Source organism: Mustela lutreola, chromosome 8 (assembly GCF_030435805.1).
Source record: "Mustela lutreola isolate mMusLut2 chromosome 8, mMusLut2.pri, whole genome shotgun sequence".
Classification (NCBI taxonomy): Eukaryota; Metazoa; Chordata; class Mammalia; order Carnivora; family Mustelidae; genus Mustela; species Mustela lutreola.
In genome coordinates this window covers 48530223-48555140 of record NC_081297.1, presented here as the reverse complement: position 1 = coordinate 48555140, position 24918 = coordinate 48530223, and the positions used below count along the sequence as shown (strand labels likewise).

Genomic DNA, 24918 nt, shown 5'->3' with positions numbered 1-24918 from the left:
CCCACTCTGCCCTCTCTGAGAGAGAGGTGCTGCTAGGGTGCGGGGGTGGAATCAAGGGGTATGTTTGGAGGAGGGAACAGAGGCTGCCCAGCTGGGATCAGTCACCTCTGAGCCCCCCATTCTGGGTTTGGCTCTAGCGACAGCCCTGCAAAAGCCCACACATCAGCCTCTCAGCTGTTGCTAGGCTCTGTTGCCATGGTAACTACCCAGGTCCCACTTCTCCCCCACCCCCATCTGTGCCCCACTTGCTCCCTGGAAATGGGGAGCTCCGGGGAGGAGAGGAGACTGTAGTGAGCAAGTCTGGGCTGCCCCGGACTCTGAATGCCTCTATGTATTTATCTATGCAGCTAGCATCAGGAGGGTATAAGTTGGTTAGGCATGTTGGGGAGCTTTACTGTCCACTTAAGGAAGAGTGGCTGAATCCATAGAGCCCACAATGGGGAGTTGGGGAGAAGGGAGCCTATTTCTCAGGACCAAAGCAGTATGTACCTTTAGGGCCTCAGACCCCATAAGAAAAAGAGTGCTACAGAGTAAAAAGGCAGAGCAGGGGCAAGGAGTGATGAGCCAACTAAAAGCAGAGGTGCAGAGCCAACAATCTGCTGAGGAGGGCTCAGAGTCAACCCAGTGGGGCCTTCAGTGATCCCAGCAGCAGCTGGAGGAGGGAGAAGGGTGGATGGAACCTGAGGGTGCAGGAAGTGCTGAGGACATGGGTCAGCTGGGGGGGGTGGTGAGGTAGGGATCTGAGGAGGATGGGAGAAGAAGCCTCACTAACCTTTCTCTTCCCAACCCCCCCCACCCCAGGAATCTAGTCTTTGTAAGGTAGTCTTTGTGAGGGGAGGAGCACTGGCTTAGAAGGGGAAGGAGCTCAAGTGCCTGGAGAGCATGCCAGGGCTCTATCACTCTCTGCAATTGTAGTTCTTCTGAGGGACAGTGTGACCCCGAGGCTCATCCATATGCAAAAGGCACGCATGAAGGCCCCTAATGAAGAGGGAATTAATTATTGCCTGATTAGCCTGCTGTTTCTCTAAATTTAAATAAATTAAAATACACCAGCAAGACACTGCGAACTCCTCACCTGTTACTTCTCCCTAAATGTCCTTCTTCCCCATGGAAAGTCAGATGGCAGGGAGAGACAGAGGAAAAAGGAGACATCCTCGTCTTCCCATTTTCCTAGAGGAAATGTCCCAAACTAGATCACATTGTCAGGATAACCATGAAGAGTTGGGAGGTCCTGGGGAACAGATCCTAACCTTTATCTCTCATGAAACTGAAACAGACTATGGGGCCTTAGGAGGTCCTTGAAGGTTGCAAGTGGTTGAGCAGAGAGTCTCTGGTTAGTGACAGACCAAGAACACAAACAAAGGCCATACTACCCTTTTGGTTCTTGGAGGCCACACATCACAAGCACCACTGGGACCAGCATCTCTCATCACTATGCTTTCTTTGCCTCCTAAGCTGCATCAAATGACTCAGCCAGTCTTCTCTTAAGCATTTTTCTGGAAGGCTTACCATTATGGCTCAGACCAAACCAGGAAATGGGGAAGCCCCCAGGAGGAGGGATCTCCCAGGCAGAGCTCAGGGTGTGGAAGTGATTCAAGATGGAAACAGTGTGCCAGCTGGAAAACCCCAGGCTAAAATTAACAGCCCTCCTCCCCCTACGCCCCACATTTATCTCTAAAGCTCTTCTGTAAGAAGTTCAAAGCACTTAAACTGGCTTCTTATAGCAAGGGCAGGAGCAGGGCTGACAGTTGGGGACACTGAGGCTCTGGGAGTACCAGTTAATGAAAATAGGAAAAGAACTAGGATGGAAGAGGAGAACTGGGAATTAGAGTGATTACTACGATTTGCTCCCACTTTTCTATCTCAGCCCCCAAAGTCAATGTTTCTGGAATTAGCAATTTCCAACCCATGCAGCAACTAGGTCTGGTCACATCCAAGCCCTGAAGATCTTATCCTGCCAACTGTTGCTACTCAGTTAATACAGACTGGGTGAATAGCCCCAAAAATGTGATCAGGACAGTAGACATTTTCAAAGGGACACAAACTATAATTACAAACCTAGGATACATATCTTCTATTTAAACCTTTAACTTAAATGTTTATTTTTAGGTGTCCTTTGTTACTTCCTTGTTGTGATTTTGAAAAAAAAAAAATTACTTAAATCTTCAGAATCTTTATTTTCATTATCCCTAAAGAGAAAATTACAGTTATTTTTATTTGCATTATTTTGCTTTCTCAGCAAGGGGCTAATACTGTTAGTAAGAAGGACTTCGGTTCTGCTTCAGCCAAATTAGAGCTCAGTCCAAGGGGATTCTTGCCAGATCGGGGTGCAGGCAGCATTCATTACTCAAACAGCATATATTCAGCATCTACTATGTACTCAGAAAAGCAGCGGTTAGAATACCATGTACGAGACCGTTTCTTACAATGTTGCTGAAGAGTCAGATATATGAAATAGTTAAAAGAGCAACAAAAGGTACAGACTAAATGCTGTGGAAATTCAGAGAACAGAACCGTTATGCATTCGAGCAATCCTGTAAGGCTTCCTCAAAGAGTTCATGCCGTGTTCATTTCTGCGACAAACGTTTACTGACCACTCACTAAATGCCAGGCTCTGAGGATACGGCAGCGAACGAATCAAAGCCCTTGCCCTCATGAAGCCGGTATTCCAGCAGGAAGAGGTGGACAGCAAACAATACAGTAGGGGGGGGGGGGAGGGGATGAGTGCTCTATTTAAAAGTAGAGCAGGGTGAGGAGATAGAGATGTGGATAGGGCAACAAGAACACAGAGACCCTAAGCCAAAAATACAGAGGTGTGGTCGGGAGAGGTTATCAGTTACTTTGGGGGCCTAAGCAGGGACCTCAGAAAACGACTGACACATCCTCATCCTTTCCCACAATTCAAAGCATTGAGACAGTCTTGGGAGTATAGCAAAAAATAATGGTAACCTCCTCTATCAGTCTTGCGCGTTGAAGGAAGGAAAACGAATCCATAGTCTTTTAGAAATCCCCACCTTCCCCCGCCCCCCACTCCCGCCCCGTACCTGATGTATAATTCATAAACCTGTCGGTTTTCACCCTCCCACTTCCCCAGAAGTCCCCTCCGGAAGCCCGGGACCGTAATTCTGAAGGTTCGGCTTCTGCCTTCAGCGGAACCCGCCTTCGCTTCCGTTGTGGCGTCACATCCACAAAGGGCTCTAGCGCGTCCCTGGGCGGAAGCCACTTCCGCCCCTACTTGTCGTAACTTCTGCCCGGAGTATTCCGGAGCGTTGGCAGCGCCGGAAATGCTCTGCCGCTCCCGGAAGTGACTCGACCTTTGCATTCCCCCCCTTTCCCCATTACCGCCCCCCCTGCATTGCCATTTCCCTCCCTCCCCCCCCTTTTCGTTTCCGGCGCTCCCGCCTTCTCTTCGCCGCAGCTCTACTCCGAGTCTGTCGGGGGGAGGGAGGGAGGGAGGGAGGGGGCGTGGAGGAATCGGGGTTCTCGGGAGCACGAGCGGCAGCACCACTTCCGGGTGAGTGTTAGGGGAGGGAGGGAGACAGGGGGCCACCCACTGCCTCGCGCCCCCGCCCTGCGGGTGTCTCGCGCGCATTCCGTGCGTGTGTGTGGGTCTGTCTCGCGCCGAAAGTGCGTGCCCGCGCGCTCCGCCTCGCGCTCTCCCCCCTCCCCTCGCCCCCTGCTGGTCCTCCCGCCCCACTCGGCTCCCTCCTTTCCCAGCAAACGCCGCCCCTCCCGCGCTCTGGCTCAGGCTCTGGCACCGCCGCAGCCGTCGCCGCCGGGTGAGTCTCGCGCCGCTGCAGCCGGCGCGCGCCAAGCTCTCTGCTCCTCCCCCCTCCCCTTTTCCTTGGGGGGGCGTGGAAGGGGGGGTCCACGGTGTGACTGTATGTGTGTCCGTCCCGGAACCGGAAGTGGTTGTGGAGGAGCGGGCGATGGGGAGGAATGGGGGGGCTTAGGGGGCGGGTGTCTGTCTGGTGGGTGGCAGAGTTCAGCTCCCTGGAGGGGAAGGAGGGACGTCCCAAAGAAGGGTCTTTGAGGAAGGGGTGGGGGGCGACACCAGGAGAAGGCTCCCAGGGGCTGTCTCAGTGGAGCGAAGGTTTTTTGGGGACAGCTGAGGTGTCCAATAGATAGACCCCCGTGCAGGCTGAGGGAGGTACTTCTTGGCGCAAGGCCTTGGGTAGGCAGGGGCGAAGTCCTCGAAGAAGTGGGGGGGGAGGCCAGAGGAAGTGGCTGGGCCTGAACTGGCACTGTGCCTGACACAAGGGCTTGTGCATCCCCCTAGTCTTCAGTTTTGTCTTCTGAGCCAATCCTCTGGGGGCAGGGGCCCATCTCGGTCTCTAACTCCTCTGTTTTATGACCCCTGCTTACCTGTGGCCCTGGGGAACGAAGAAGAGCCAGTGTCCGAGCCCAGGAGTGGAACCCAAACACTGGTGATAGAGTTCATCTTAGTTCCTGGGAATTGAATTTATTTCTCTCCTATCTGCATAGTGGGTGGCACTACTCTCCTTATTATACCATTGCATCTTTGGATTTGGGGGGTCTGTCTTCCTTCCAGACTGACTGCTGAGTGTCAAAGTATTCCTGAGGTTCTCTGCAGGTCCTCTGGTGGCTGTACCCTTACTGGCCCCAGTAACCCAGACAATTTGTTTACAGAAAGTTCAGGAGCCCTGGAAAGGAGAAGGAATAAGACGACAGGAGGAAGAGAGAGAGAGGGTAAGACAATTTTGGGTTAATGGCTTTTCTGGTTTGGGGGGAAAAGGGGTCATAATTAAATGGGCTTTTGGGGACAGTGTGACAGAATTCTTAATAGCAATTGTGATACTTGTGTTTGATGTGAGAGAAAAATTATCTCTTGAAGATGCCCAGGAAATTTTTGTGTAAAAAGTTAGCACTTTACCCCATCACTTTCTGTTCCCACCAGTATTCAGAAATGATCTGTGAAATGCCTGAGTGAAATCACCAAGTAGGGCTGCATTATGTCCAAAGGAGAAATTTATCTGCTTCAGGGACAAATGAGCCCCAGTCACCAGTATAGTCCTTGTGGTATAGCTTGTGAAATTGCTTTTCTGTATTTGGAACAAGCAGAGCTGAGTTTAGAGTGGGGTTCATATTAATGTCACAGAGGGGTGCTTCAAGTGGACTTGTTGAGTGATTAGAATCTGTGACACAGGTTTATTTGAGTTTGGTGTGTCAAGGTTAAGTTTTCAGGGGAAAAAAAAAAACCCCTCATTCGTGGGTAAAGTTGTATGGAGTGAACCTCAGAAGTTGGTGGAAGAATTCAGAATACAAGGTTTGATAGTGGTAGAGTTTTAGTCTGAAATGACAGTGTGAGACCCAAAAGTATTTGAGTTCAGAGCTTATAATCCTAGCGATCTCTTCTGAGGACTAATTCCAGTCTGGTTTATAAAATTTATTCCCCATAGGTTTCTGGGCCATGTTGATAATTAAATATTAAGTGCATATTTCCTCTTCAACTGCCCCACCCCCCTTTTTCCCTGCCCACTTTTTTTTCCCCCCTTATATTTCCCAGATCATCATTTGTAGTGAAATAGACAGGACAGGCTGTGCTCTTCTTCCCACAGAGTACTGAGTACCATGGTCCAGCGGTACCCAGGGTAGAAGTTGCTGGCGCGGATTGCCAACTTTGTGGTCATAGTGGTCTTCTTGGTGTGTTTGGGCATGGTGTGATGGTCTTTCCCAGGAGAATTGGGATAAACCTGTTCTGGGTTATTTTGTACTTGGAAGAATTCACAGATGGAGGAAGGCCCCAAATTCTATCAAGATGGCCCTTGCTGAGTGCCCTTAGAACCTGAGGAAAAAGATTTTGTTTCCTTACTGAGAAAAAAATAGCTCTCTGTGTTTCTTCATTTCAAGTTCTTTAGCTAATATTACAGCATTTCTGCAATTATGCATTTTGGAGCAGTTTTTCTCCATAGATTGTCTGAGGTCCCTGGGTTCAAGTTCTTTCTATAGGTGAGTTGAGTTGATTGTTCTTTGCATCTCTATTGTTAGTGCTTCTAGTTGATGATTACTGAGCTGGAGGCTATAGACCTGATACTCTTGGGTAGTGCCTTTGTAATTATGTGGTCTTTATGTAATTGTCAGTAATTGTCACTAGTAGTCCTTGGCACATGGAAGTATTTCCCTAACTCTCTTCCTTTTGGGAGCACTTGAAGCATTTTATTTCTTTTTCTTTTTTGAGCTGCCTCCCATCACCATATGCCTTATGAATTTGTTTTAAGGGGTTTATTCTCCTCCATCCTCTACCCAAATAGAAACTTAGTAGAATAGTAAATTATTCAGAGTCAACCACTGATGTGGGACCTAGAATTAGATTCCAGAAGTCTTGATTTCTAGGTTCATTTTCCAGCTACTACACTTGGTTGCCGCAGAGTCTTCTGTGATTTTCTCAAGACTTGTTGTGTTAAGGGAATATTGCTTTCCTGAAGAAAAATAGGGGCTTATTTGAAAAGCAAGCAGCAATTTTTTAAAAACATAGTAAGTGCGGGGGAAAAGACTATGGCCTTTTGCCATGTCTACCAAAACCACATGCTGCAGGTGGCGGCATCTTTGTTCCTGGATGGTTGGTCATGCTGGGGAAGGACGGACTGACGGACAAAGCCCTGGTGTAAGAGTTTAGGTCTTACTAAATGTTTTGTGGGTGTTACTTAATAATTGTCTTTTTTCTTCACCTCCTCAGTACTTCGAAGATTTTTTTTGAGATTGGAAAAGAAATGCATAGTTCCTTGACCCTCTTGAAAGAAAAATACTGTTCAACTTAACTATAGTAAACCTTCGTTTTTATTAACAGAATGCTTGGGGTATGCTGCAGTAGTAAAGTTGAAATTAGAACCCAGATTTTTAATCTGTCAACATTCTTTCTACTTACTGTTTTTCTTTCTTTCCTGCTCTTTGGGTCTGTAACAAAAGCCTTCTACTTCTTTCCCAATCTAGGATAAATCAGTTCTTTTTATTATCGTTGATATATTGGCATAACCATCAGAACTGGCACTCTGTGGAGATGGGGTTTCCCCATAATATCATTGGGCTTCTCCAGGTTTTAAGACTGTTGGTATATGCCTGCTTGAATGTTGGGATGGTTTGGGAAGGAGAATTGTTCCATGAAACATAGAAAGTTAAGAGGTTAATGGACAGTAAAAAGGTCTCGAGTGATCTGGCACCAGGAGCACCCTGTTACACAACTGCAGGGGGGCACCATTTACATTATATTCTGGCAAGAGCCTTCCTTCTTCTTCTTCTTCTTTTTTTTTTAAGATTTTATTTATTTGACAGATCACAAGTAGGCAGAGAGGCAGGCAGAGAGAGAGGGAGAAGCAGGCTTCCCGCTGAGCAGAGAGCCCGATGTGGGGCTTGATCCCAGGGCCATGGGATCATGACCAAGCCAAAGGCAGAGGCTTTAACCCACTGAACCACCCAGGCTCCCCAAGAGCCTTCTTCTTGCCTCTCCATTTGATCCCCTTTCAGGGATAGGGATAGAAGTCAGTCTTTTCAGAACAGTAGTGTAGCATAGAGGTGTCATTTTGCAAGCAAACATTGCTCCTAGTTGGGTGAGCAGAACCCTCCATGTACCCCCTTCTTTGGGGCAGACATATTCATCGGCAGCCCATGAGTCACATTTATCATTGTGTCCGGGGACCAGCTGTGGTTCTTGTCTCCCACTTTGTTCTGTTAAGATCCAAAGCAGAGTGATAGCCTAGGTATCCAGGGAAGTGGAGAGGGCTTTTATTCAGGTTCATCCCTTTGATGGTCTGGTGTTTTTACTCAGATTCTGTCATTCTAAAATCAATGACCTTGGTGGCCAAGTGAGGTCTCCTAGGTTGTGGACAGAGAACATCCTCTTTAACTGCATTTTTAGCTGTTACCAAAATTTCATATTTGGAAACATTTATGGAGAACTCTCTCAAAAATGTATAGTCCCTTCCTGGAAATGTAAATTTTAATTGGTGCATCAAGTCACAGTGTCAGAGAGTATGTACTTCAGTTGTAGGGTTTGGGTCTCTTCTAGAACCCCCATTCTTAACTTGCCCTTTGGTATCTGCATTCAGATCCCCGCCCTAATATTTACTGTTTGACTCTGTGATTCCACTTTCCTCGTTTGAAACGTGGGGATCCCACTGCCTACTGCAACGAGTTGCTGTGGGGATTAAATGATGCAATCGTTGTGAAGTACTTGGAAGGACTTAGAACAGTTCCTGAACACAATGAGCACTTAGTAGATGTTCATTGTGATGGTAGTGGTGACATGGTCCTGTTTGCCACATCACTTTGGTTTTTTTGTTTTGTTTTGTTTTGTTTTTTAAAGATTTTATTTGTTTACTTGACAGAGAGAGATCACAAGTAGGCAGAGAGGCAGGCAGAGAGAGGGCGAAGCAGGCTCCCTGCTCAGCAGAGAGCCCGATTCGGGGCTCCATCCCAGGACCCTGAGATCGTGACCTGAGCTGAAGGGAGAGGCCCAACCCACTGAGCCACCCAGCCACCCCCTGCCACATCACTTTGTGTGCCCCCTTGGTAAAGAACCCACAGGGGCTGTTTCTTTCATAAAGTGTTTTCACCTGAGCCACTAGTAGGACAGTATGAATGGATCTAATCTTTACTGTCAGGGAGGGGCCTTATGCCTCAGAACCCTATTTGAAGATAGTCTTATTTTCAGGCTTTCAGTTCCTCCCTCCTAAATTTTCACATCCCTAATGTGTTTACTTCCTTCGGGGGAGATTATAAATTAGACCCTCCTTTCTTTACTGGCCAGCCTAATTCTCTACTTCATTGCCATCATATGCCACTACTCTTGTATGTGTCGTTTCTCTCAGCTAGAAGTTTAGACAGATGGGGTTGTGAGTTATGATTTAAGCCCCTAGTATTGTTTTCAAAATCTGTATGTATAGAGTCCACTGTCATTCAGTCCATTAAATGTGGACTTGCATACTGGGTGAGGAGTTCTGTGTTCGAGACCGTGGGAAGATCCAAGATGTGACCCCTGCTTCCCAAAGGGCTTGGCAGGATTGGATCGCTTTAAACTGATCTGATCATTTCTTGATTTCTGTTGCCTAAGAAGGATCCGAGGCCCCTTTGTAAAGTTAGTGCTGGAAGGAAAAGGTTGGCACCTGTGTTGGAGATTGTTCTGATGTATTTTTTTTAAAACCTTTTTTTTTTTTTTAATTTTATTTATTTATTTGACAGAGAGCAATCACAAGTAGGCAGAGAGGCAGGCAGTGGGAGGGGAAGCAGGCTCCCTGCTGATCAGAGAGCCCGATGTGGGGCTCGATCCCAGGACCCTGAGATCACGACCTGAGCCAGAGGCAGAGAATTTAACCCACTGGGCCATCCAGGAACCCCTGTTCCTGGATATATTTTATAAGTTGGGGGGCAGGACGTGCCTGTGGTTGATTCTGGGATCACTTAATACTGAGCCTTATTTGTGTAAAGTTGTATTCACAGATTTGGTGCAGTCCTCTCTTCTCCTCTGCTACTTTTTAGGAAAGAGTAGGCTGCAATTCAGTTCTGCTTCCCTTTATAGGTTTTGTGAAAATTGAGAATGCTGTTTAATAGAGCAGGAAAAGTGGTAAGATTTCTGGAGAAGGAGGGGTTACATCTAGAGTGATGTCCCTTCTGTTTCTCCTTCTTTGTTACAGATTTTCCTAGTTTCCTTAATCTACCTCAAACCTGGTTTCTATGCCCAACGTACCCTCTAGTACTTAGTGGTTCTGGTATCTGCCTCCAGCACATCCTCCAGCCACTCATGGCTGGAAGTCACAGGTCCTCTCCCCCCCACCCCCGACCCCGACCTGAATCTTCGTTGCTTCTGGTTCAGACTAGCAGCATGATGTTAATGTTTTATTTCCAGCTGTTGGTCATTTCCCCATTCCAGCAGTGTCATACTCCCTCTTCACCTACCTTCTGTTGGACTGGAACTTCCTGGGTCCAGGATTTGGGGAAGTTACTCTTGAATAATTGCCATTAACATACTACCTTGCTAGGAGAAGTGATTGGAATGGGGAAATGGTGGGATGCCTAGATTCCGTATCCATCTGTGACTTGCAACATGATTCTGAGGGATTGCTCTTTTTGCTTATTCCTTCCTCCCAAAGCTTTAAGCTCCTTTATCATCCACTTACAGAGAAGAACTTGAACTCTCAGAAGCATCGTGTTTGAGAATCACAAGGCAGGCGTCTAGTACTGTGTTATGTATTCTGGCCCACTGTGGTCCTTTTTCTGAATCCTGTAAGTAGAAATCTGGGGTGCTGCTGCTACTCCTAGTGCTCAAACCTTTTTTTTCTTTTTTTTTTTAAGATTTTATTTATTTATTTGACAGAGAAAGAGATCACAAGTAGGCAGAGAAGCAGGCAGAGAGAGAGGGAGGAGCAGTCTCCCTGTTGAGCTGAGAGCCAGATGCGGGGCTCGATCCCAGGACCCTGGGATCATGACCTGAGCCGAAGGCAGAGGCTTAACCTCTGTGCCATCCAGAAAGAGGGTTCACCTCTTTTAGAGTGGTAATTCCAGGTTTTCACTGCTCCATTCAGCATGTATGGTACCCAGTGCGGGGCTACAGAGACCTTGGTGGGATTGTTGGGGCATGGTCCCCAGGTATCATCTGGTACTGATTGGGATTCCTGCCAATTTCACTCTTCAGTTCCCTCGGGCATTTTGTGTTCTGGCCTAGAACCTTTTCAAGCTGCACAGAACTACAAATATGTCAGTTGGAAGTCTTAAGATGTTTTATTTCAAGGAAGATGGATCTGTGGGATAAAGGAAAAGAGGAGCAGGAATAGGTACCCTGGCTGTTTCTAAGTTGGTCAGTGATTTACTTTATGTGACCATGGGTACATTCCTTCCCTGCTCATGACTTGAGTTTCTCTTTTTGTCACCAAAGGAAAGTATAGCCAGGTCTATTTCTTTGGCTTATGGGTGACATTCTGTGGGTAAGTGAGACGTGTATTAAGTTCTTTCACTGCCATCTGAGGTAGGATAGGCTCTGTTCGATTTCATGCTGAGTGACTCTCCAGGATGAATATGGTAGATCCTGAGATCTTCACTGTAAATTTGCAGCCCTGTGGTCAGGTGCCAAAGAAGAGGCCAGGAATTCCTCAACTGCCTTTCTCCGTTACTACATTTCTTTGGGTTAGTCATGAGTGTGACGCAGTCTCTCTTTCTCTCTTCAGGTAGAATGGAAGAATCTCACTTCAATTCTAACCCGTACTTCTGGCCTTCTATCCCCACAGTCTCAGGACAGGTAGGTGGTGTTTGGTTCTTGCTCCTTCTCCTTTTTTTTTTTTTTTTTTTTAAGATTTTTATTTATTTATTTGACAGATAGAGAGAGATCGCAAGTAGGCAGAGAGGCAGGCAGAGAGAGAGGAGGAAGCAGGCTCCCTGCTGAGCACAGAGCCCAATGCAGGGCTCGATCCCAGAACCATGGGATCATGACCCAAGCCGAAGGCAGAGGCTTTAACCCACTGAGCCACCCAGGCGCCCCTCTTGCTCCTTCTCTTTCACCTTCTTTGTTCAACTCTGAGCATAGGTTCTATCATTGTGGAGACTGAAGCAAGATAAATCACGTGCTGTTTCACCAGGTCCCTCGCCACTAAGAATCACAGCATTTCTGTCCTGGCTTCTCTCTGGAAGCACAAAGATACTGTACTTCTTGCTCTCCCAGGAGGACAGATCATGCAAAGTGCTTAGGGAGCAGACCAAATCAGGCCCTTTAAGAGGTGGCCGCTTGCCTCCCCGCTCGCCTCCCCTTTCCTTTTGTTTTAGATTGAGAACACGATGTTCATCAACAAGATGAAGGATCAGCTGCTGCCAGAGAAGGGCTGTGGGCTGGCTCCACCCCACTACCCCACCCTGCTGACAGTGCCTGCCTCAGTGTCCCTGCCCTCAGGCATCAATATGGACACAGAGTCCAAGTCAGACCAGCTGACCCCACATAGCCAGGCATCTGTTACCCAGAATATCACCGTGGTCCCTGTGCCGTCTACAGGACTGATGACTGCTGGTGAGCCACTCTGCTCTTCTCCAATCTGAGGTGTTGATCTTTCATGATCAGTACCCCAGGCTGGAGGGCTCCAAGGACGTGGGGAGTGGGATATGTGTTTGATTACTCAATCACATTTTTATTAAGTGCCTACTGTGTGCCTAGCAATGCGCTAGGCATTGTGGGGGATACAAAGAAGTAGAAGATGCGGTCCCTGCCTTTGAGGAGGTGACATTCTTTCCTTCTCTGAATCAAGGAGTCTCCTGTTCTCAGAGGTGGAGAAGAGAAGGGAGTCAATCAAGGGGTAAATCTCACTGTTACCGGGGGTGGGGTGGGGACAGGGGTTAGGAGACCATTATTTTTCTACAGGGTTTGGGGTTTCCTATATACTCCGGGCTGGGGGGTGGTGGTGAGGGGTTGGTTAGACAATGATCTGGGGGAAAGTAAATAGGATCAGGACTGGACAACATGACACCATCTCCTTTTTCTCCCAATCCTAGGTCCTGGTTTGGTAATCACATCCCCCTCAGGCTCCCTTGTGACCACAGCCTCATCAGCTCAGACCTTCCCCATTTCGGCTCCCATGATTGTCTCAGCTCTTCCCCCTGGCTCACAAGCCCTGCAGGTGGTCCCTGACCTCTCCAAGAAGGTAGCATCAACCCTAACAGAGGAAGGAGGAGGAGGTGGTGGTGGAGGTGGCAGCGTGGCTCCTAAGCCCCCTCGGGGCCGGAAGAAGAAGCGGATGCTGGAATCAGGGCTGCCTGAGATGAATGACCCTTATGTCCTCTCCCCTGAGGATGATGACGACCATCAGAAAGACGGCAAGACCTATAGGTAAGGATCAGAGCCAGGGCAGCAAGGGGTGAGGATCCCTGTCTCAGCTTACCTACCCCCTTCGTGTCTTGCCCTTAATCGGGCTCCACGCGGACAGCTTTCCACCTCAGATCCACTTGCATGTCAGGTGTTCTCTTGTGGGGCAGGAACGTAGAGCTTCCAACTAGCACTTCTCTAGTGACTCTTCCCCAGGACGCAGACCCACTATACGCCTTCTTTTTTGGGGTTGTCAGCATTGACTAATTTTTGAATGACCTAACGGAGTTTCTTCCTTATGATAAGGCTTTAGACTGGGTTTCAGACTCCGTCTCCAGCTCCTTTGTGCTTTCTACATTTTCCATTCCTGTTTTCTAAGAAACTGTTCTGATAAGCCCCTAACCTTAACCTGCGTGCCATCCGCTGGTTCTTGGGCCATATCTGAGCTCTGAGACTACCTGACCCTGCATGGTTGGGATGATGGGAGGGATCTGTATAAAAAGATGGGAGAAACAGGATATCGCCCTTCTCTCCCGCCACCCCCCATCCCAGACTATATGCTTATAAAATGCCTGTTTGCTCACTTTCTAATTCATGAAAGTCATTTGGATTCTCTACTTCCTTTAAGTTGTCCATTGCCAAATAGTCTTATATTTGCATGTGGCGATATACAAAAAGAATTTCAGAAGGAAACTCCCTGCCCCTTGAAAGTTGGATGTCTTTTAATCCCCTTGAAAACTGTCAGGGGCCCTAGTGGGTTTGGGAAGTCTGGTCCCAGGTTACAGAGTGGGATAACCACTGTCACAGCTTTGATGCAGACAGGGGCAGATGTGCATGGCTGGGAGACTGGGTCTGTCCTTAGTGTACCGAGATGGGCAATGTTGTTCCCATTTTAGGAGCGAAGGGAACTGCGGCACAGGAAATGGACAGAGCCTTGGGCTCATGGATTCAGTTCCCGGCTCCACCACGAACTTGCTGTGTGACCCTGGGCAAGTCCTTTTCCCCTCTCTGGGCCTCAGTTTCCTCATCTGTAAAATGGGGAGAGTTCTGTTTATGCCTCCCATTTGTTGGGAGTATATGTCATCTAAGATTTGAAATGTTGGGAACTTCAAAAGAAAGAAGCAATAGTTGTCATTTAGCATTTATTTGTGTTTGTGTTGTACGCTTCTACCGTGGAGAGTAGCCATGACTACAGAGTGTTTAAATTCCTCTTTTAAGTGAAAGTGAGGGGAGTGTTGCTATGCAGAAAGTACTGAGCACTGCAGAATTCCAGCTCCTAATCTGAAAGTTCACTGTAGCTTTATTATTACAGGTGTATCCCACTTTATATAATAAAAGTGTTCCTGGAAATGTTTACATCATATCATTTTATAAAGGTACCGACAAGTTTGATTCATTTAAAAGCATCTTTTATATATCATTTCATATAGTGGAAGTCCCTTTTATTTTGTAGAAATCTGGATTTTTATGTATTTGCTCAAAGTGAGGTCATTGTGACGTGGAGATACACCTCTAGAAAATGTGTTGTTGTGAGAATAATGGGCTAGGTCTCTGACCCTTTGGAGCTTTGCACATGGATTAGGATCCCCTCATTCTGCCAGAGGTTTCTTTTTGTTTTTGTTTTTGCTTTTGCTTGTTTATTTTTTGGGCCCTCATTAAAGCTAACTCTGGACTTCCCAAACTATGGGAAAGAATGTGAATATACAATCGGAAGGAAGCCGTGGTAGCATTTTCTACACCCTCAGTGTTTTTGAAATTCTTGACTGGCCCCACACCCAGGTGACTAAGGAGAACTCTGAAATCAAGGGCGCCTAATTATATTCTAGGTAAATGGAATTTCTTCAGAAACTCAGAACTCTGGAGTTCCCAAGGAGTCTTTTTAATCTCACGCACACACACATACACAATCCCTGTCTCCGTGCATGTGTGGGTCAACCACATCCATTCCTGTGGTCAGTGTCATTTGACTGGGTATTGTTGGACTTTGGTTCTGTTAGTCTGGACAAGTCACCTTCTTTCTAGCTCTTGGTTCCCATCTTGTAAAATGGGAAGAGCAGTCATGGCCCCCATTTATCATGTGGAAATGTTTTGAGTATCTGAAATTGGTTTTAAATATCTTAGGGGGAAAATTGGGGTGATTTGAAGTTATTACTGTCATTGTCAGGGTCATTGTATTACGTGCCCCCAAAGGGGCCCAATTCTTGTGTTAGATGTGACTGGTGCCCCCTGGCCTAGTGAAATAGGGTGGTGGCTTTGCTGTTTCCTGCTGACTCCCCACTGCTACAGAGCTCCTATTTCCAACCTCCAACACCTTGCATTAAAGGACTTGTGCTCTTTTATCTGGCTTCATAGGATTTCAGAGTTAGAAATATGTTAATGGTCACCTACACCACCCTCGGCCCTGTAGTTTTAGTCTTCTGAGCATTCCTGACAGATGATATAGTCTGCCTGTCCTTGAGTACTTCTAGTGTGAGGCATCTCAGAATAGGTTAGAATCATAGCTTTGTGTAGTGAATAACTGTTTGCCCTTTGGCAAATTACTTAACCTGAGCCTTCTCGTTCTGTTCTGTAAAACAGGGATAATACTTGCCAGGTTGTTGTGAGGAGTGGAAACAATGTGTCTCAAGTGCCTGTAACTGGTACCAGGGCCCTGGTAATATCAGGCACAACAAATGGCAACTATTATTATCATTATTATCATTGTCATTTGAGACTCCTTATTTTGTTGCCAGTCCATTGTCCATGGATTTAAGTTTTGTAGATTCCTCTCTAGTTGAAAACTTGGATAAAAAGGGTTATTTTCTCTCTTGTAGTTAATTTCATACTAAGGGTTTAGCTGTGTGTTCAACACTCACACACAAACTATGAGCTTTTGTTTGAGTTAAAAATGAATGTGTGGTTCCACCTGTCCTAGAAATTGTAGCAACCAAGGAAAATTATGTTGTAACGTTAGTACCTCCCCCCACCCCCAAGTGACAAGGTGTCCAGTTTCCAACCTCAGTGGAACGCATAGTGGTATGAGGTCATCCATCAGCACTGGTACTGTTAACATTAGCGCAGTTTTATTATTCAAGAACACTCTTGGCTTACCATTGACTGGCCCAGGGGTTTGCTGGCCCTACTAGGGGCAGCTGTTTATCTCTCCATTTTACAGACCAGAAAATTGAGGTCTAGATTGATAAGCAAGCCTGTAATTGAACCCTGATTAGAGCCCAAGTGTCCAGGCTTCCATTGGCTGTGTCCTTGGGCCTGTACTAGCTATAAACAGAACCTCTGCACCTCCCATATAATATTTGGCCATGCCAGACAGCAGCCAGGGATTGGCGAACTGGGAATCCGATTTCCTTCAGAGTTTTCAGGTGCCTGGAGAAACAGAAATTGACCTTAATGATTGTCATTTTAGTAGAAACATGAATCATAATTAGTAGAAACAATAATAATACCCCCAAATAATGTCACATTTTTTCCTTTGAGGAGCACAGAGTTCTTTTTAGTCTTGATCTTATTTATTCTCTAAAAATTCTCCTGGGATCAGAAGAAAGCAGAAGTCCTCTCCCCACACCATCCTGAGGCCAGATGATAGAAAGAAGTTGGGGAGGAACCAGAGCAGAGGGGACTTTTTCCCCACTTGCTTGGCTTCCAGGTGCTGCCCTCTCTACCAGCTCGTGCTGTGCACTGCAGGGTTTTGAGGAATGAGAGCATTCCAGCTCACAGATAACTCCTATTCGATAAAGTCTGAGCGGGTGTGGCTTATCTTGCTCAGAGGCTCCTTATTTGATACGGTTGGGCAACATCAGAACAGGAAGGATTACCCACTCAGGTGATGGGTGAAAGTGTATCAGCTATTCGCTCATGTCTGCCCAGAGTGCTGGCTCCGGCTCCATGTGCTAGGGAAGAGGAAAGGGTTAGCATGGAAGCTCAGTGTTTCACAGATCTTTTCCTCCTAAATATTTGAGGGGGAGACAGCTCACTCCTTGGCTCTTTGCAAAAGTGGTTCTCACTTGATTGCCCAGGGGCTCAGGGGTGGAGGTGGCTGGTAGAACACCGGATCCAAGGTGGGGGCTAGACGTAGATGGTTTGGAAAAGCCCCTCTAGATAATTCCGATCCCTCTCCACTCCCATCCTTCTAGGAGTCACTGGCTGAAAGGAAGTAGGAGAGAATCTGAGAGAAGGCAATTATGTGAGGAGACAGGAGAGAAGTCCTTCTGGGGAGTATAGTCAGTTTGTCCTCATCAGCCCCTACTTGAGAAGGGATGAACTTTGTGCACAAGAAGTTGGGGCAGGGAGCCCTTTCAAAGTCCAAAATCAAGTTATAGGCAGAAGGAAAACAAGTTAGTCGATACCCCTGGCCCAATGAAATCCACATTCGCCTAGAGCCAATAATAAGGTTTACCTGTCTTTTCTGGTTGAATTTTTGTTTCTCTACATACTTAGGGAGTCAGATCATTTGAATATTTACGGAATATTTGTATTTCGTGGGTCTGTATTAAAAGCATAGACTGCCAAAATAAGTAGAGCAGATCCTCCTCTCATGGGCCTTTGAGCGCAGTTGCGGTAAAAGAGCAGATAGGCTGGCTTCTGTGGAAGTGGAGGGAGGGTGCAGCGCGCTGCCGGTGGGACAGTTCTAACCACTGCCCTCGCTTGGCCCAGGTGCCGGATGTGCTCACTGACATTCTACTCAAAGTCGGAGATGCAGATCCACTCCAAGTCACACACCGAGACCAAGCCCCACAAGTGCCCGCACTGCTCCAAGACCTTCGCCAACAGCTCCTACCTGGCCCAGCACATCCGTATACACTCAGGGGCCAAGCCCTACAGTTGTAACTTCTGTGAGAAATCCTTCCGCCAGCTCTCCCACCTCCAGCAGCACACCCGGTAAGGCTGCTCTTGGTTTTGCCCTGCCGCCTGGCTGTGAACCCCTGCCCCCGAGGCCGCATTGTCGAGCCTACTCTTCTGTCCTCACAGTTTCTTTTCCCTTTCAACATGGCCCTTCGGGAGCCTCCGTTTGCTCTCGTTACTGTCTCTGAAAAATAAACTCTGTATTTTAGCAGTTTGTGTGGGCCTGGGCAATGGTGGTCTCCAGTCCCCAAGTCTGGAACAGTCTTTGTGGTTTCTCTCTGTGTCTGTGTTTGGAAATCTTCTGCAGAGCAGGCCCTGCTTATGCTATATGCTTCAGTTCAGAGCCAAGGTGTGCATTCAACTTCAGGTCCATGGGGAGCAGGCGCTATTGGTCTTTATTCAAATTACTATTTGGAAGCAGGGTATCTGTGGTGAGTGTATAACCTTAGAACGAAGCAGAGGGTTGACAAGCCTGAAACCGTTAAGGTGACCAGGAGCCAGGGGTCGCAGCTCTTCATCATCTCACTGCCATTCTAGCCACCGACGTAAGATCAGCAGCAACCTAGCTCTGGGTGTCCTCGTCATTAGCCTCTCCAGGCCGGAGTGTGTTTGGGAGGAGGGAGGAGGGGGTGCTCTCATCCGTCAAGCAACATCATTTCACCCAGCAGAGAGCTGAGCCCATGGTGTCGAACTGCTTCCTCCTCCCCCCCTTCCCTCCTCTCCTCTCCTCCGGCAGGATCCACTCCAAGATGCACACGGAGACCATCAAGCCCCACAAGTGCCCGCACTGCTCCAAGACCTTCGCCAACACCTCCTACCTGGCCCAGCACCTCCGAATCCACTCGGGGGCCAAGCCCTACAACTGTTCCTACTGCCAGAAGGCCTTCCGCCAGCTCTCCCACCTCCAGCAGCACACACGGTAAGGGAGAGTGGCGGGCTACTGCCCCCGCCCCGCTGGCATGCCCTCCCCACCCCCCGCCCCGGACACACACAACAACCCGCATGCGGGGGGCGGGGGAGAGACCTGGCTGGAGGAGAATACGACCGGCGTCTGGGAGAAGAAGAAGCCACAACCCTGGAGGCACAAGCGGACGCTCAGAACCTTTCTGGGGCACAAGCAGCGTGGGGAAGATGCAGTGACTGTGACATTCCCTGACCCATGGGAGAAAGAGACTCATCCGGGGTAGAGACAGCTTCTGCCTTCATTTCTCTTGCTCCAAACACCAATACGCACATCTTGCAAGATTTTCTCGTTGGTGCCAAAGCAAGGGCATGTGATTGGAGAAGACCATACCACTAGCCCTTAGGGCACCAATTATGAACGGGAGACATAATCGGACTTTAGCTGGGTACAAGCCTCGTGAGCCCTACAGCAACCAGCAAGTTTCCAAGGATGCCAGGAATAGAGAACAAAACAAAACCTGTCTGAAACGGAGGCACAGAGAACTGGCAAACAAAATGAAAAAGCTCCTACTTCATAAGGATGCCCACTGTTTGTCCCATGAATCTGGAGTAATTTGGAGGAAGTGAACCTGCCAGCCAGGAGAGTTGATGATGTCCATTAGGCGGATCTCAAGTTGAAATGGAGTCCAGAGTTTCTGGTCAGGAGCCCTCTCATCTGGCTGCTTCCGGATGCAGTGACCCCCCCCCCCCCCCCCCGCCAAGTGCTCGGACATCTGGCATTGCGAAGAGGAGGAGTCGGGCTTTCCTCACAAAGAAACCTGTCCTGCTACGTTTCCAAGATTTTATTCAGAGGTCCAGAAAAGCACGTGGTTACAAAGCTGGCTCTGAAGTCCCTGATGAGGAGCAGGTGTCCACAGACCCTCAAGTCCTTGGCTCATCTCAGTGGAGGGGCCAGTAATGTTTGGGAAAGAGGTCACATTGGTACTAAACTAGGCATTTCCTGCCCTTAGGGGGCCAGACTGGGAAAAGCCCCAAGGAGTTGCCATGTGTATTAATATCACTGCTACTCTCCATAATTAGCATAACTCTCTGCTTTTCTTTGATACCAAAGCTTTTTCTGGGAGCGGTGTTCAAGGCTGAGGGAATAGGTTTTGGTTGTATGGTGGGGGCCGAGGAAGAAGTGTTCTATGTCTTTTTCCGTACCAGTGTGTTTACCTTATGTTTCTGAACATTCATCAGGGACAGCTACTATAGGAGCTGACCTATATGCCAAATTATGGACTGCCTGTCTCTTGGCTGCCAAGCCACTGGTCCCTCCTCCCCCAGCAGAGGAGCTTGAGCTGAGTGATGGAGGCAGTAAGCAGAGATCAGGCACTGTGGCAGGATCAGTGTGAGAGAGAGAGGAGCTGAGGCTGGGACCTCCTGGAAATCCAGCCTGTACTCCCAGAGGAGGACAGGAGTGGTCTTGAGGAGGTCGGTTAAGGAACCAATCCCTGAGTGGCCTTGCTGACATGCTTTTCCTGTCTCCTTTTCTCATCCCATGCAGAATCCACACCGGTGACAGACCATACAAATGTGCACATCCGGGCTGTGAGAAAGCCTTCACACAGCTGTCCAATCTGCAGGTAAATGTTCCACCCTCCACACAGGGTCTTGCGTCTAAGACTTGGGTCACGGCACCATTTGAGTAGTGCAGTGGTTCTCAAACGTTTTCAGGACCCCTTTACGCTCTTAATAATTGTTGGGAAACCCGAAGAGTTTTTGTCGATGTCTACACAGAGAATGTGAAACTGAAAAACTTGAAAAAATATTTAGTAATTCATTTAAAAATAACAAACCCGGGGCGCCTGGGTGGCTCAGTGGGTTGAGCCGCTGCCTTCGGCTCAGGTCGTGATCTCAGAGTCCTGGGATCGAGCCCCGCATCGGGCTCTCTGCTCAGCAGGGAGCCTGCTTCCTCCTCTCTCTCTGCCTGCCTCTCTGCCTGCTTGTCATCTCTCTCTGTCAAATAAATAAAATCTTTAAAAAAAAAATAAAATAAAAAAATAAAAATAACAAACCCATTGCAGGTTAACATATATAACATCTTTTCAGACATGTACACCCCAAAAAATATTTTTGAGAGTGTGTGTGTGTGCATAAGCGGAGTCGGGGAGGGGCAGAGAGAGAATCCTAATCCACATTGAGCGTTGAGCCCAAAGTGGGGTCAGCCTCACGACCCTAAGATCATGACCTGAGCCCAAATTAAGAATCGGATGCTTGACTGACTGCACCACTCTGGCGCCCTGGCTGCACGTTTTGAATGTTTAGCCTACTAGAAGCTGGCTAGATGCTCCTGCCTGCCATGCTCAGTCTTTGCTCTGTTAAACATCACAAAATCTCTGTACAGTCATGAGAGAAGGAGAATGAAAAGGCAAACGTGGTCTTACCATTATTTTGAAAAGTGTTTTGACTTTGGAGGCTCTGTAGAGAAGTCTTGGTATTCCCTGGCATCACCCCCATGCTTTGGCTTGGGAACCAATGGGCCAGTGGGGCCAGCATAGTGTCCTTCCCACTTTTCAGGATCCTGGAATATGCCGCAGGAGCTACAGCTCTTCCCTTAGCCTATAACTCCTCAAGTTTTATTGAAAGCAGTTCCTACTACCTTCAGATGGAGAGAGAAGCTGGCAGGCTGACACCCAGCTCAGTGCTCTGGCATTAAGGGTCAAAGAGGCAGGAAGGATGAGTCTGATGCCCTTATCCTGATTTTTCCTCATTTTCCCAGTCCCACAGACGGCAGCACAACAAAGATAAACCCTTCAAGTGCCACAATTGTCATCGGGCGTACACGGACGCAGCCTCCCTCGAGGTGCACCTGTCTACGCACACGGTGAAACACGCCAAGGTGTACACCTGCACTATCTGTAGTCGGGCATACACGTCGGTGAGTGCTCATGCTCGTGCTCACCCTTCGTTTCCCCACAGGCCAGGAGGACCCCAGTCTGCCCTACCCCATTTTCCCGGAGGGAGAGGTGCTGCCTTGACTATACGGAATCTCCCTAGCACCAGATAACCAAAATCAATAAAGAGAGGAGAAATTAAATAGATCTGTAGCTAAGGAATTTGGGGGGTGTCTGATTCCTTAAGCCTGTAGAGGAAGATTGCTAAGCAATGATTCTTAATTTTACTTAAACGTAAGGCAAAATAACTTGCAATTTGGGGAGAAAGATTTCAGTTAGATGTTTTCCATTGGACTCCAGGAAAAGGTGGCAAAGTCCTTCCATTCAAAGATCTTTGGGGAAATGACCACTTTTCCCAAGGCAGGTTGAATGCCTACTGTGACAGTGAAGGTTTCCCCTCTCCTTCCTGCCCAAGAGTGAGCACTGGCAGAGGCTCCTGGGGAGAACTTGCCCACAGCTCCAGAATGTCTCTGTTGAATTATGGCTCTATTTATAAAGTAAAATAAGAGCCCAGGATGCTGGTTATAAGTAACCTCTTTCCTTCTCTTTCATCCCTCAACTCTTTTTCACCATCTCCTTCAGGAAACGTACCTTATGAAACATATGCGGAAACACAACCCTCCTGATCTCCAGCAACAAGTGCAGGCGGCGGCGGCGGCAGCAGCAGTGGCCCAGGCTCAGGCCCAGGCCCAGGCCCAGGCCCAGGCTCAGGCCCAGGCCCAAGCCCAAGCCCAAGCCCAAGCCCAGGCCCAGGCTCAAGCCCAGGCCCAGGCCTCCCAGGCATCACAGCAGCAGCAGCAGCAGCAGCCACAGCCACCACACTTCCAATCCCCTGGGGCAGCCCCCCAGGGTGGGGGCAGCGGGGACAGCAACCCCAACCCTCCACCCCAGTGTTCCTTTGACCTGACCCCTTATAAGACGGCGGAGCATCATAAGGACATCTGCCTCACTGTCACCACCAGCACCATCCAGGTGGAGCACCTGGCCAGCTCGTAGAGACCTGTGCTGCCACCCACTGGGAAGAGGGGAAAGAAGTTCTGGTCCCTTCTTTCTCCAACTTCTCTTAGTGGGAAAAGTCTTCTTCCTTGACAGGCCTTGGCTCCATCTCCTTGGGCCTCGGGCACGGCCTTCCTACACAGGATACCATGCTTATTCTCAACTCCTCTTCAAAAGGAACATCAGCCCTCCTGATTGGCAAAGGAATAATTCGCTGGTAGTATAATCCAGCAACCTCCCCTTCTAAGCATAGCTTTTCAAAATTGGGGGTTGGTGCTCAAGGGAGGGATTTGCTATGACCTCATAGAAACTTTTCCAGTGTGGGCACTTACCCTCTCATTACCCTCATAATCCTCAAAGTTGGGGTTGGTGGAAGACTAGAGGCTGGTCCTCCCAGATCTCTGAGAGAAGGGAGCCCTAAAGGCAACCAGTCTCCCATTCTATTCTTGCCTGCAAAAGAACAGAGGTTTCTCACATGCCCCGATCCCCAGGAGCCGTCTTCCCCTCGTGGTCTCACTTCACTTCCTACCTAATGCTGGAAGAGGGAGATCTGGGTGGGGGTCAGACCCCCTTTATTTCTAAAGGGGCAAGGGCTGAGATGTGGTCCCCAAGGGGCCAGAGATCCCCAAAATGGTCAAGGGTGGCTTAGAAGTGTGGGTTATGGTTTTCCTTGGAGTCTCTCCCCTTCTCTGCCAGCCAAGACCCTATACTCAGTCTCCCAGTCCCAAAGCCAGAGGAGCTGTGGGAGCTTTGTGTTCTTTATAAAAGCCCAAAACAAGGGGTGTTGCAGAGAAGGGAGAGTTCAGGGCAAACACAAGGACTGGACTTAGCTCCCTAGGTGCCACGGTCAGTTGCCGGACACGGATTTATATATAAATATATATATAAATATATATATATATACCCACTCATCACGGCCATCTTTGTTGTAACCATTTCTGTGTTTATAAATGCATTATCTCTGAGAATTTTCATATTTGATGTTTATTTTTGTCCTTTTTGTTTTTCTCCACCCACCCTGTCTTATGGCCAACGGCATTTTTATTTCCTTTTGTCCTTTTTATTTGTTTGTTTTTAAATCATGGCAGATTTCAGAGAAAAGAGAAAATGAAAAAAATCAGGAAACCAGTTGTTATAAAGCAATTTAAAATGAAGAAAAAAAAAAACCTTATGTACAAACCAAGGGGTGTTTTTAGAACCTTGTATAGAAATAAATTCGTGTAAAAGGATCAGAGGCAAGTGGAGCTGCTGATATGAGCGAGCATGGGAAGAAGATATCTGGGGAGAAGTTCAAGGACAGTACTAAGAATTTACACTAGCATGTGTATGTGTGAAGAGTGAGTGCTGTGTGATGAGAATCTTGTGTGTGTATCCCCAAGCATAGAAGACCACAGCTTCAATACTTAAAGTGAGATTCTGGTGTATGAGGGTTTCTACATACAAATCCTGTCATGGGCCCTGCGATGCCTAAGTATATGAGAGCCAGGTTTCAGTCATGTGTTCGTAAAACCAGTAAGCTCCCCATGAAAGAAATGGGAGCATGGCCTCTTGAAATGGCCTGCACTCCTGCTTGAGCATCACCAGGCTCAGGGCTAATTCCTTGGCAGAGTGTGTACGTACATCTATCTGTTACCCATATCCATAGGTTGGCAGCAGCGGGTGCCATAACCAGAAACAAGTAACAATGCAGGACAGTTGTGCTTGAAAAGTAGAACGTGCTCAGGAAACCTGGACTTCAGCTCTGGCTCTACCGCCAACCAATGTTTACTGGGAAGCTTCTTCAGCTGTTAATTAGAAGGGATGAGACTAGATCGCCTATGAGATTCCTTTTTTGAGAATTAAAAACCTTTAAGCACTGAAAATGTGACAAATCTCCAACATTGAATAACATGGCTATCTGCGTACTGCTGGACAACCATGCTCATGACCTGGAAGAATGTGGCTAGGCCATGAAGTAATGCCCACTTAAGTTTTGGGCTCAGCCAGTCTCTTGGGTGGGCATCCAAGACCTCTCAGTCTGAGCTGTGACACAAATGTGTTATCTATGTTGAAATCCATCAGTGTCTGCTAGCTTCCCGAGTACTTTTTCCCTCACCAATTGCTGAAAATGCCCTGACCGCACTATCTTCACCACAGGTATTAGAACCAGAATCTACTCTTTTTAAGGATTCACTCACACTCAATCATAGGAAGAACTCTATGAGGTAGGTACTACTTAGTCTCATATGATAGAGAAGGACATAAACTCAGAAATTAAATTGCTTATCCAGGGGCACTTCGAGTGAAGTTATCTAGATCCAGCTGCAGTATCTTACCACTTAGTAGTAAACCTGAGGTTTCATCTTACCCTTCTTCACATATTTGGTCTAAAGTAAGTGACTGAAAATCTTTCTTTAAAACCCTGCCCTCTGGCATTGATAAATACCACAAATGTGTGAGTTGGGGGGCAGG

At 47.8% G+C, this 24918-nt stretch overlaps 1 protein-coding gene across 12 annotated transcripts; it reads left to right on the top strand.

Annotated features, from left to right (window-relative positions):
* The first annotated feature begins 3313 nt into the window (after positions 1-3313).
* On the top strand, positions 3314-23696 carry ZNF384 (zinc finger protein 384). Of its 12 annotated transcripts, XM_059184626.1 has the most exons (13): positions 3314-3514; positions 3718-3779; positions 4651-4710; positions 11175-11245; positions 11767-12004; positions 12240-12287; positions 12484-12817; positions 13690-13782; positions 17444-17668; positions 18369-18551; positions 20082-20160; positions 21297-21455; positions 22054-23696. In XM_059184626.1, the coding sequence occupies exons 4-13, from the start codon at positions 11180-11182 to the stop codon at positions 22465-22467; spliced, it is 1839 nt and encodes a 612-aa protein (XP_059040609.1). In that variant the 5' UTR covers positions 3314-3514; positions 3718-3779; positions 4651-4710; positions 11175-11179; the 3' UTR covers positions 22468-23696. The 12 variants fall into 12 exon arrangements, with proteins under 12 accessions (XP_059040609.1, XP_059040608.1, XP_059040613.1 ...); XM_059184625.1 differs by lacking the exon at positions 3718-3779; XM_059184629.1 differs by lacking the exons at positions 3314-3514; positions 3718-3779 and adding an exon at positions 3863-3881.
* Positions 23697-24918: the final 1222 nt, after the last annotated feature.

Coding starts and splice junctions, on each gene's coding strand:
- ZNF384 (XM_059184625.1), top strand. CDS start 11,180: ATGGAAGAATCTCACTTCAATTCTAACCCGTACTTCTGGCCTTCTATC. Junction 12,005..12,239: donor TACAGGACTGATGACTGCTG/GTGAGCCACTCT, acceptor CTCTGAATCAAG/GAGTCTCCTGTTCTCAGAGG. Junction 18,552..20,081: donor CACCTCCAGCAGCACACACG/GTAAGGGAGAGT, acceptor CATCCCATGCAG/AATCCACACCGGTGACAGAC.